We start from the raw sequence: 12,604 nt of genomic DNA, 5'->3' as shown, positions 1-12,604 counted from the left end.
CTACCTAGCGAGTGACAACGGCGATCAAAGAGCGAGTTGCCGAACGCGGGTGACCCATTTTTGGCGCCTAATTAAAAGCTTGAAGACACAGAATGTTCAAAATTTCCCCTTTTTTAGTCTGATATATATTTGCCAAATTATAAATCTCTTTTCTTGAATAATGAATACCTTCTCTAGTGGGAAACGTTGCCTGACTTTAATGGCTTTTTGACATCAGGCCGACTGGCACACAAATTTGCCGCCGTTTCAAGGTGCACGACCTGATCACGTGCTAGTCGAAAGTTCAAAGTTACTGTCTTCCTAGGGAGCTAGTGAGTTTTGTTCGCCCTAGAGAGTTGGTGAGTTTTGACCCATGGCACGTGACACGTTCTCCTCCAATCGGAAAACGTATTTGGGTTGGGAGGTATAACAATAAATTTTATACTTACAGATACTTCAAATGACCCGCATAGGACTAGGTAAAGAGTTCCCTGTGCACAAGTTACATTGAGTCTTAAACTTCAGCAGAGGTGTAATATGAAGACACGCAATGAAACCATAAGCTATTCATTCATTGCTAATTCACCATGCCCATCATAGACGAAGTTCCAGCTTAAAAACATATAAATCACAACCAAATACAATTTACAAGAAAACTTAATCTTGGCTGTTGGTTCCAGAATATGGTATGGCTTTTGTGCTGTAGTGATTTTTTTTTTCCCTTTTTTTGTTTTTTGTTTTTTGTTTTTTTGTTTTTGTTTTTTTTTTGGGGGGGGGGTGTTGTTGTTGTTTTTTGTTTGTTTGTTTGTTTGTTTGTTTGTTTGTTTTTTGTTTGTTTTGTTTTGTTTTTGTTTTTGTTTTGTTTTGTTTTTCAGTTTTTTCAAAAACATACTTTGTTAAAGCAACATACTTTGAAAGTCAATGATTATTTTCAGGTACATGTCATTCAGTTTTTTTCACATCTCCCATCTGCAATTTAAGTTGCAACCACTGAAAATAGTATGAGGTATATAATTTGTCCCAAACATTCATTTCATCCAGGCCTTCTTTCCATTGACCCTGGTTTCACTTCTGCGTGGCCTCACATTTACTGAGAACCCAAGAATGGACAGTGAAGAGAAATCCCTTACTCTCATCAGTTTGAACATTGATTGCAAGTGGCAATGTCTGAGGCAAAGTCATTGGTAGGCCATGCACTTTAACACATATAAGGAAGTTGACCAAGACCAAAATATTGTCTACAAAATAGATACATACAGTACATTAATCTTGGGTTTGTAAGTTGAACAAGAATCGATTTGCTGAAAGTGTGACCTCGTACAGGGGACCTATACAATTATTTTTTGCCACTTACATTGTTTGCCAGGTTCAACTTAGGGATGGTGATGCTAACTATACCCGACTTCCACAATTATCAATTTGCCATTATATATAAGCTTATTTTTTTTGTTATTCCATTTATTGCAATTTATTTTTGTTATTTTGAACGAGCCATTGCTTATTAGCAAGCTTTGATAAGTCCTTTTGATTAATAAGAAAATATTCGATCAATCAAGCTTTCAAGGACAAAACATCGCTTTGTTTTCTAATTATTCAACCCTTTCTTCGTCGGTTTTACTTTTCAGCTCTCTTGGCGTCGAACGAAAAAGCTATCGGTCAACAACCATTTCGTTGGCAAGCGACATACTGATGTACTTCATACACAATTCGAGGTATCCAAGAAAGAAAGAACCGAACTCAAGTTTAATTCCGGCAAGTTAAAATCGAATTCTAAGATGTCAGAAACGAAAATACAGAATATAATTTTCCGTTCAACCCCAGAGATTCCACGCGAAGCTTCGATTCCTACAATCAGTTGTTCAGCACTGAAAATGGCGGCTTTGTGAATCGAGAAAACATCTACAGCTGTCACTTGGCTTGCAAAAGATTTAATGTGGATGTCATCCGAGATTTCTTTCAGTATTGGAAGCAAGCGAACCTCCTATAAGTCATATTTCCATATTACCTTCAGCGCCTGGAGATGTTCGCCGCTCGGCGATCAGATGGAAATGAGCTCGAGCGAATTTTTTTCTCGGCACGTTTTGCGAGTCGTGTCCAACACCGCCTGTTCTGACACGAAACGTTCAATTAGCAGAAAAGCAGTGACCAAATTTCTGAACGTGTCAATTGATATTTGTTGCTTCTTATTTTTGTCCTTTGACTTCAGTGTGCCTAAAATGGCTTTTTACTGCCCTCTTTATTTACCTCGTAAAATTGTACTAAGTGATATGCGCCCAGTCTTCACATTTGCTCAATTTAATTGTCAAAAACTACACGGCAGCCGCTTCAAACTTCGTAACGAATGTGCTCATTTTAACTAAGATAGGGAAGGTGTTCTTAAATTTTAATCTTCAATAAACTGATTTAACTGATAATGTGGCAAATGTATTTTACACTAACCCTAAATAACACGCCTTTTAAAACTTTAAAATCGAAAATAGCCCTCTAACAGCTGATTATTTGCATTTTTTTCTCCTGTTTCAGATCCATTTTCCATCATATAAACATCCCAGAAACCTAATACATTTCATTTGGAGTCTTCCGCAATCGTTCTCCAGTACGTCAACTCTCAATTCTGAAAAAGTGTGGGCTTGGAGATATATCGTAAGGTCATTTTCATTCGCAGAATGGCTATAATAGGGTTGTGGTTTTTTACTGTCGCTCAAGCAGTATCTAAGGACGGTGATGTCATCCTTGGTGGATTTTTCAATGTTCATCAACTCCCGGAGAATTCAAAAGGGCAGTGTGGTGAGCTTGATACCAAAGGATTAGGCCGGGCAATGGCCATGATCTTCGCCATTGAAACCATTAACAATAATTCAAACCTACTTCCAAATATAACTCTTGGCTATGATATGCGAGACTACTGCGAAAACACCACAAAAGCAATGGAAATGACCTTTGGGCTAATAAAGGACAGAACTTGCTCGAACATAACACGTACGCAAATGGAAACGAAACGTCCTTTAATTGCCCTGATCGGCCCATTCGAGTCTCGCACAGCTATAGCTATCAATGGATTTCTTCAAATACTCGATGTCCCAGCCATAAGCGGAACAACAACGAGCCCTGAACTGAACTCAAACACTTATAGTCATTTGTATCGAACAGTGCCTAAAGATACCTTTCTGGCAAAAGCCATGGCCGACATTATCGAACACTTCAAGTGGACATATGTAGCGGCTGTAGGACTCGATGACTCATATGGACGAAATGGAGTGTGGTCCGTAGTCAAAGAAGCCACAGGAAGGAATGGTTCCTTCTGTGTTGCCATGAGAGAATTCATACCTCTTGAAGCCGAGTTACCGACCATTCGAAATATCGTTTCAAACCTACGACGCCAGGAAAACTTCGGGGTCATCATATTGTGGATATACGGTAGTCATCAAAGGAAATTTTTCAGTGAGGTAAACAAACAAAACCTGACCGGACGAGTTTGGATTCTTAGTGACGTATCAGTCACTTCAAAGACTTTTGTCTATTCAGACACTTTCACCATAAACAATTCCATAGGTTTTCAACCACACCGTTTTTCTGACGCAGGATTGACGGAGTATATAACAGAATTGTTAACTAATGAAAAATATGGGCAAAATATTCCAGAATGGTGGAGCGAAGCTAAAGCTCTCGCAAGGTCTTGCCCAACTCATAAACAGACAAATTCTCACCAAATTGAAGCATGTATGCATGGTGCGGTTCAAGACATATTAGGGTCCTATATTCCATATGTCATTGATGCTGTATATTCCGTTGCACATGCCATACAAATAGGCTTAGCTCAAGCCTGTACCAGTATGACTGCTGACTATTGTCAGCAAAAAGTTACCATTGATCTTTTTGATATGAGGCGGCTCCTTTCCAGAATTAACTTTGTTGGGCTATCTGGAAATGTGACGATTGACGAAGTTGGCGACAGGGGATCTGCGGCCTACGATATTGTTAAGTTCCAACAAGTGCAAGACACTGACGGTAAGCTTCAACTAAAACAGACAATCGTCGGAAAATGGGAAGCGAATGGGCAAAGCATCGGGTTGCGTCTTTATAACAAAATGCACTGGAATTCCGCCAACGATAGCGCTCCGAAATCTGAATGTCTGGGCCAATGCCCGAAAGGAACAAGAAAATCCATTACTTCGCCTTGCTGTTGGCAGTGTGTCCGATGTCCTCGTGGCACTATCAACACCTTTTCTGGTTCCGAAGACTGCATCGAATGTCCCCAAGGAAAGGTTTCCAATGGGGCTAGAACAAAATGTGTAGACTTGCCTTTGATCAATATTAAGTATTCTAGTTTTGGAGGGATAGTAATCCTTGCATTTTTAGCTTTGGGCATGCTGGGCACCATTTTTTCATTTGCCGTTTGGTGTCGCTTTTGGAACAGTCCAATCGTCAAGGCATCCAACAGAACACTAAGCCTTACTCTTCTTCTAATCATTTTGATGATGCTGTCTCTTACATTAATGAATCTCCTTGAGCCTACAGATACGATTTGCAAGATTATTTATCCATGGCGATACATAACTTACAACCTCTGTCTTTCGATTCTTCTGGTAAAAGTCTTGCGAATTTCCAGCGCTTTCCAAATTCCAGTGACGCTATGCTGCACCATACGCTCGTTTACCAATAGAATGGAAGTAGTGGTAATAATAGCTCTACAAGTTATTCTGCTTCTTGTTTTACTGCCTTGGTTGCTTCTGGATCCACCTGTCAGTACCAAGCATATCCTGACTGACCATTACATTTTTATTGAATGCAAAGCATACAACTACTTGACTGGAAAAATCTTGTTTTTGTTAACGTTCTCTTATGTTTTAGTTCAAATGTTGCTGTGCGCATTTAGTTCCTTTAAGATAAGGAACATTCCAGAAAACATAGGTGAAGCGAAGCGAATAGCGTTTTCGATGTACATATTTATGTTTTCATTGCTAACGTATCATCCGGTAGAATTTTCAATGGATGGATGGTATGTGACAGTTGTAGACTGCGTGACAACTCTATTAACTTCTTATGGTTTTCTCTGTTGTATATTCTTGCCAAAAATGTACATCATCATCTTTAGACCGGAGTTGAATAATTCAGGTACATTAAGTCAACAAGTGACCAATTATTCCTTTGGTACCAGCTCTGTCCGCGTGAATCCTGCTTTAAACAGTTCAACAAGGTGAGGAAAAAAGTCCAATTCTTTTTCAGTCATTCAACAGAAAAGCGCTAGTTTGACCTGCAGGCCAATAATTGCCTACCGGGACTTTTGGAGGGTCTCATTCATGATAACGATTATGTACATGATGTGAGAACTTCTGTTCATTAGGCCTGTTGATTTAATTTAACAACAAAATTTGCCCACATTTAATTTTGTACAATAACGGGAACATAAGTTAAATATCAACATCAGGATCGAAAGCACGCCGATGAGCAGTTTTAGTCAAATGTTGAATCAGCAATGCGAAACTGATCTTCTTTATGTTAATAGGGACAACCGCTTCGGAGACTGCTAAAGTTTCTTCTTAATTCTGTCATGGTTGCATTGGAAGTGGAAAAACAAAAATGGTCAAGAAACAGATTTATGCTTTAATTTAAAGCGAACAGGATTTGCTAACAAGCTTATATTTGACGCTCGTAGGTTAAATTTCATAATGTGTGTACAAAGTATGGAGATTACGTCGTTTTGTTTGTTCAATTTAGTCGGTTTGGTGAAATGCTTGGATGAATCTTTTTAAAGGGTATTGGCAAAAGACTGGTAAAGCTACGGCCGATAATGACTGCAAAGACGTCATCAGCAAAAATAAAACCCAAACTACGCTTTAGCGTGAATAATTATTAAACTTTAACACCGCAATCAAGTCTTCATTTCGTGGCTTAACCTTGAATGATAATCAAGTTAAACGAATTTTATCTAACATATTTTTCATTCGGCCATCCTTCGTTGAGAGGGTATTTGCTGTCTTATACTCAGATGTAGTGATATGCTTTTTTTTTTCTGTAAGAATTTTGTTTATTTAGCCGAGGCTGAATATTCTTATTTTTCAACCTATTCCATCCTACTTATTACCTACTTATGCCTAGTGCCCCTCCTGGGGCATAGGCCACCAACAAGAGTTCTCCAGCTATCTCTGTCCTGGGCTTTCCTTTCTAGCTGACTCCAGGTCAGCCCCAATCTCTTGATGTCTGCTTCTAAGTCTCGTCTCCACGAGTTCCTAGGCCGTCCCCATTTCCTCTTTCCCTAGGGATTCCAAAACAGGGCTTGTCTTGTGATGTTGGTACAAGGCTTTCGAAGAGTGTGGCCTATCCATCTCCAACGCCTCATCATGATCTCAGCATCTGCAGGCCTCTGGTTGGTTCTTTGCCAAAGGTCTTCGTTGTTGATGGTGATTGGCCAACGTTTCCGCGAGATTCTTCGTAGACATGAGTTGATAAAAGTCTGCACCTTCTTTGTAGTTGCCACTGTTGTTCTTCAGGTCTCTGAGCCATATAATAGAACAGGTTTGACGTTGTTGTTAAAGATCCTGATCTCAGTCTGGAGTGTCAGATCTTTGGAGCTCCAGACGTTCTTTAACTGCAGAAAAACTGCTCTTGCTTTGCCAATTCTGGCTTTAACGTCAGCCTCTGTGCCCCCCCTGGATGTCAACTACACTGCCCAGATAGGTGAAGGAATTCACCTCTTCCAACAAGTCGTCATCTAGCCGAACTGGTTAAGTAATCGTTGTGTTAATCTTGAGGACCTTGGTTTTTCCCCTGTTGCTGTGAAGACGAATTTGGGCAGACGAGTCTTTAACACTGTAGGTCTTCTCCTGCATTTGCCAATGTGTATGGGATAGTAGTGCCAGGTTGTCTGCAAAGTCTAGATCGCCAAGCTGCAGCCAAGGTGTCCACTGGATTCCATTTCTCGCCTGTGCTGTGGCTGTTCTCATAATCCAATCAACTGCAAGCAAAAACAAGAATGACGAAAGTAAGCACCCTTGTCTGACCCCTGTTCTCACGTTGAATGCTTCAGTGGGCTGCCCTCTATGAATGACTCTGCACGATAATCCCTCATGAAGATCGGATGATGTTTACAATCTTTACTGGCATCCCATAGTGTCGGAGAAGCTTCCATAGTGTATCTCTGTCCACGCTGTCAAATGCTTTTTCGAAATCGACGAAATTGATGTACAGGGGAGAGTTCCACTCACAGACTGTTTTATAATGATCCGTAATGTGGCGATTTGATCCACGCATGATCGATTCCTGCGAAAGCCAGCTTGCTGACCCCTAAACTTTGTATCAACCTCATCTTTCATTCTGTTTAGAAGTGCCCTATTGAACACTTTCCCTGAAACATCAAGAAGCGTGATCCCCCTGTAATTTGCGCAATTACTAAGATCTCCTTTCTTTGGCACCTTGATAAGATATCCCTCCTTCCAGTCAAGTGGCACTTCTTCCACCTCCCAGATCTTCTCAAAGAGGGGGTACAACATATCTACAGTGGTCTCTATATCTGCCTCAAGTGCCTCACAGGGAATACCATCGGGTCCAGCTGCCTTGCCACTCTTCAGTTGTCTGATTGCCATCCTTATTTCATCTCTGGTCAGTGTGCCACTCTCTATATCCAGGTCTTCGGCTGCTGGCAAGATGTCAGATGGGTTTTGTGGAGCAGGCCTGTTTAGCAACTCCTCGAAGTGCTCTTCCCATCTCTTCCTTTGCTGTTCCTCCCCCACAATTTGCCTGCCTGTCTTATCCTTCACTGGTCTTTCTGGATTCCCAAACTTTTCCGCCAGCTTCTTGGTGGTGTCATATAGACCTTTCATAATCCCTGCTCTTGCTGCTTGCTCAGCTGTTTCAGCTAGTCCATCTATGTATTTGTCTTTTATCCGCTCTGGTGCCCTTTTTGGTGTTCTTGTGAGCCTTTGAGTATTCTTTCTGTGCCTTGGACCTCTCGGCTGTTGTTCTGCTGGAGTTAACAGCTGCCTTTTTCTCCCTCCTCACCCTGATCTTGCTCAGTGTTTCTGCAGAAATCCAATCCTTGTGATGGTATTTCTTGGGGCTAAGGAACTCCTTACAAGCTGTCACATAGGACTCCTTTACCACCTTCCAAGAACTATCTACAGTCCCATCGTCATCCATCAAATCCTGAAGTATTTGGTACCTGTTTCTAATTGTGACCCTGAACTCGTCTAGCTTCCGTACATCCTTCAAACAACCAATGTCGTACCTATTTCGTTGAGGTGCTGCCCCTGTCCAGTTTCGCTTTAGCTTCAGCTTGAGATTTGCAATGACTAGATGGTGGTCTGAGGCAACGTCAGCACCCCCTTTCACTCTCACATCCTGGAGTGATCTTCTAAATTTCTTACTAATGCAAAAATGGTCAATTTGGTTTTCTGTCGACTGATCTGGTGACAGCCACGTTGCATTATGAATCCTTCTGTGAGGAAACACTGAACCACCTAAGACCAGCTTGTTAAGAGCACACAGGTCTGCCAGTCTCTCTCCATTATCATTCATAATGCCAAGCCCGTGCTGGAACATGACTTCCTCATATCCAATGTTGTCGCTTCCGATCTTGGCGTTAAAATCACCCATCAATATGGTGACATCTCTTTCTGGAAAGTTATCAATCACTGACTGCAGTCTATTGTAGAACTGATCCTTAACTTCGTATCCGCTGTCGTTAGTCGGAGCATAGCACTGTATCACATTCATGCTAATTCTCCTCACCTTGGTATGGAAGGAGGCTGCAATTATTCTTGGCCTATGGGCTTCCCATCCAATGAGCGCCTTTTGTGCTGCTTTTGATAGCAGCAGCGCCACCCCTTGGGCATGCGGGCTGTCTACATCCTCGTGTCCTGAATACAGCAGCAGCTCCCCTGAATTCAACTTCTTTGGGCCAGATTGAGTCCATCGTGTCTCACTGATTCCAAGCAGTGCTAGGTTGTAGGCCCTCATCTCTGCTGCAACTTGGAAAGTCTTTCTTAATTCATACATCGTTCTTACGTTCCAAGTTCCCATCCTGATAGCTCTTTTTCCGAGAGGGGTGTTCGGCCTTGCAGCTTCCAGATTCATCCGGCTTTCACCGCAAAGTGTCATCCTTTTTCTTTGTGATGGTCCTCCTCTCCCAAGAGCTGAGGTAACTTGGGTCATTCTTGTTTGTGTTTCTGTAGCAAGCAAATGTTTTACGGGGTGAGGTTGCTAGCCTCACGCCCAACCCTCCTCCTTTCTCACCCGGGCTTGGGACCGGGCACGGCGGAGTTCTATTCTATCCTAGGCTGTAAATATTGTCAGTTGTGAATATATAGCGTATGGCATACACTGTATATCTGTTTCCGAATGTATTTTGGTTGTCTGGATCGTGTTGAAGTAATTTTGGAGCGAGCCTGCAGTCATTGTCTGATACAACGCGGATCATAATTTTCAGTGGCGGATCTTAGGGAGGGACCCGGGGGGGATCCGCCCCCCCCCCCCTTATTTTGGGTAAAAAACGAAGAAATCACAGAGGGAAGAAAAGTCAGCAGAGCGAGCAAAACAAAACCGGGCCCCCTCTTCGCTCAGGGTCTGGATCCGCCACTGATGTTATTACCATCGAACATACGGCTAGTGCTGTTTTTGTTGCGTTTTGGCCAGTTCTGCCATTTAGAGAGAGGGAGAATTCGAGGTTTAGTTAAAAACATATAGTTGTACTGTATTTACAAATTTTTAACACACAAAATTATCTTTTAAAAATCTCAGCCTCGGGTTTATTCTTAAAATATTCGTAATCCTTAAAATTTCGCAAATTTCAGCCTCGATATTCTTATGTAACATATTGTTGTAAAAAAAGAAAGAGTGCATTGCGTTTATCCTGTTTCCTCGTTGTTGTTCAATTTATTTGGTTCGGTGAAATGTTTAGTTGAAATGTAGAGTCAGGATGATTGGATTGAACTGCAAGTATCAAATATAATTCACCAAAATACTAAATTTACTTCTATAATACTCTTCCGAAACCTACGTAAACTGAGTTCAGGCAATCGATGAAAGTTAAATCGACCATTGGAAGTCAATCGATTATAGTGTGTTAATTTTCACGCAATAAAAAGTAAAATCAAAAACCATTCAGTGGATAAAGTCAAGAAATTGTGATACAGTCAAACCTGTAGTACGCGGACACCCTCGGGACCCTTGCTTGCGTCCGTTTAATACAGGGTGTCCGCTGAAAACAGGTTCCCTCAGAATTCGTCTTAAGAGGGTCGTATCAATATTATTCAGAATTAAAAGACCTTCAAAAGGACAAATAGCGTTCACGTGAACGAGCGATAACTCTGAAATACCGTATTTTCATAAACAATGACAAGTACATGAGGTAAAGCGATATAAGTATACAGTAACAGTATCTATATTGATCGAATCACGTGAAGGTTCACAAAATCAAACAAGAACAAAAGTTCTATAAAAAAAACCGAATAACAAACTATTGCATTTCTGTGACAGCTCAGTTTATTGGCAAACTTAAATGACCGATCAGTACTAAAACGTGGACCAAAAAAATCATGCATTCTTTTTACAGTGCCCGTTTGATACAGGTTTCTAACAATAGAAATGACCATAAAAGTCAAGTTTAATCTGTCCGCGTCCGCTTAATAGTCCTTTGAAGACACATATGTTTTACAGTGAACATGGGAAAAGAAAAATGGGACTTGCACTGCTGTCCGCTTAATAGCGAGTGTCAGCTTAATATGGGGTCCGCTTAGTACAGGTTTGACTGTATTATAGACGATGAATATGGAAGAGAGCTTTCCAAGTTTAAGGTGTGTGCGTTGTCCCAAAGTTGAGATATTTGTCGAAATATTCCGCGCAATATTATATAGCCAGGAGTATGGAGCCGCCATGTTGGAGGACCTACTTATTCTTCTAATATGGCGGCCGGAAAATAGTGTAAACATCTGGAACTTATTTTGGTTATCTAGTCGACTGATTATCTGACCCGAACCAAAAAACATTTACACAAGCACTTCTCCTAATACTTTAACCCCTAAAATGGCTAAAAATCACGAGGTAACGGTATATTTTTCGACAAACGCGATCTTAGCTTTATGTCACGCACCGCCATAACTCCTACATTCAAAATGTGCTGGTTTCCAAACGAAGAACGGTGGAAATTAAAGTTATAAACAGATATAAATTTAGTGCCTCTTATACCTGATGAGGATAAAACCTTTAGTGGCTCTTTAGTTTTGGATTTGAGAATTTGATGTCGTCACTTGAACACATTCTACAATTAAATGATTATTATCGATTGTCTCGATTAATCGATGAAAGTCGATGCACACAATATAATTCAAATCCTTATACAGTGGAACCTCGATTTAACGAACCTCTATATATATTATGAAGTCCTCGCTATAACGAACGATCTTCTTCGCTCTAGCAATAGCAAAATGCATTGAAAAGTACCTCGATACAACGAAATCTCGTTATACCGAACATATTTCGCCAGTCCCTTGGCCCTTCATTATATCGAGGTTCCACTGTAATTGCAATCGATTATATCGATTTTTATCGATCTGTCGATCTTAATTGGCAAGTCTTGAAAGAGGATACTTTCAATTTTGTCTTGATCAGACAGTGTGCGTATCAGGCTGGCTACATGCACAACTCGCGGGATATCTCAAAGAGATTGATCTCTACATAATGGTTGGCATACTGCCGAGGGAAAGCTGTAGTCAAAGGTTACTATTAATTTGGATTCACGACAGCGGGAGAAAAGAAAATCGGTGGCTTTGGAGAGGCATTCTGGATGGAATATGAACAAGCTACCCAATTAAAAAAAAAAAAAAAAAATGAAGAGTAGCTTATGTTACAAGGTACGGTTAACAAATATTGAAAAACTAGAATGCAGTGTAAATAAATATTTAAGTGATAAGATAAAATAAAAAAATTGTCTCAATTCAGTAAGTTATGATGAGAATTGTTGTATAGCCTGTGTAGCTGGCAGTTTTGTTGAAAATCGATACTCACAACTCTCTTGATTATCGCTTTTCATCTATTAATTATTAGCGATTATATTGAATGGAACTGATTATATTGATTATCGGTTTTCATTGATTGAGCATGCCTGGACTTAGTTAACAGCATTTCCGTAGTAGCATGCCTTTTTGCCACATAAAGGATTTTTTTTTTTTTTTTTATGCATCTATCAGATACCCTGCATGTAAATAAAGTTTTACATTGATTTTGATTCGCTATTTGATTTCATTAGTGCAGACTGCATTTGGTCAGGTGTACCCGATCCCTGTTTTCCTAATAAAAGGTTTTTGGGTTTGCAGACACTGTACGTGTCCAGCTTTGGTGCATGTAGGTTTGACGTCAGTTTTTCATGCGTCTGTCCAGTTATTGATCATGAATTTCGTCATAAGATTGTCATAGTAGATTCACGAACCGATAGCCGAGTGGGTCCACAGACTATTTTGACAGTGTTATGACGAAATTCATTGTCAATAACAAGACAGACCCATGAGAAACTGACGTTAATTGGTCTTTTACAATTACAAATTGTCAAATTGACTGCTCTTGCTCGTTACGTCAACATTGCATAAATTGTAAATTAATGTGTCTGTCCGTTTATTGTTAATGAAAATTAGCC

The 12,604-nt window shown here is 40.5% G+C and overlaps 1 protein-coding gene and 1 pseudogene across 1 annotated transcript; one reads left to right on the top strand and one right to left on the bottom strand.

Moving 5' to 3' along the window:
• Positions 1 to 643: 643 nt before the first annotated feature.
• LOC149105124 (extracellular calcium-sensing receptor-like) lies at positions 644 to 11,912 on the top strand. The gene is made up of 2 exons (XM_089270765.1): positions 644 to 1,163; positions 2,503 to 11,912. Exon 2 carries the CDS (start codon positions 2,646 to 2,648, stop codon positions 5,178 to 5,180), a length of 2,535 nt encoding a protein of 844 aa, XP_089126891.1. The 5' UTR covers positions 644 to 1,163; positions 2,503 to 2,645; the 3' UTR covers positions 5,181 to 11,912.
• Positions 6,065 to 9,129, bottom strand: LOC149105125 (uncharacterized; annotated as a pseudogene).
• Positions 11,913 to 12,604: the final 692 nt, after the last annotated feature.

This window comes from Orbicella faveolata, unplaced genomic scaffold (genome assembly GCF_042242905.1).
Source record: "Orbicella faveolata isolate gen_17 unplaced genomic scaffold, um_ofav_v1 contig_34, whole genome shotgun sequence".
NCBI classification, from domain to species: domain Eukaryota; kingdom Metazoa; phylum Cnidaria; class Anthozoa; order Scleractinia; family Merulinidae; genus Orbicella; species Orbicella faveolata.
This window is presented reverse-complemented; position numbering and strand designations above follow the sequence as displayed.

Excerpts from the sequence above, each read along its gene's own strand:
- LOC149105124 (XM_089270765.1), top strand. The coding sequence starts at position 2,646 with ATGGCTATAATAGGGTTGTGGTTTTTTACTGTCGCTCAAGCAGTATCT.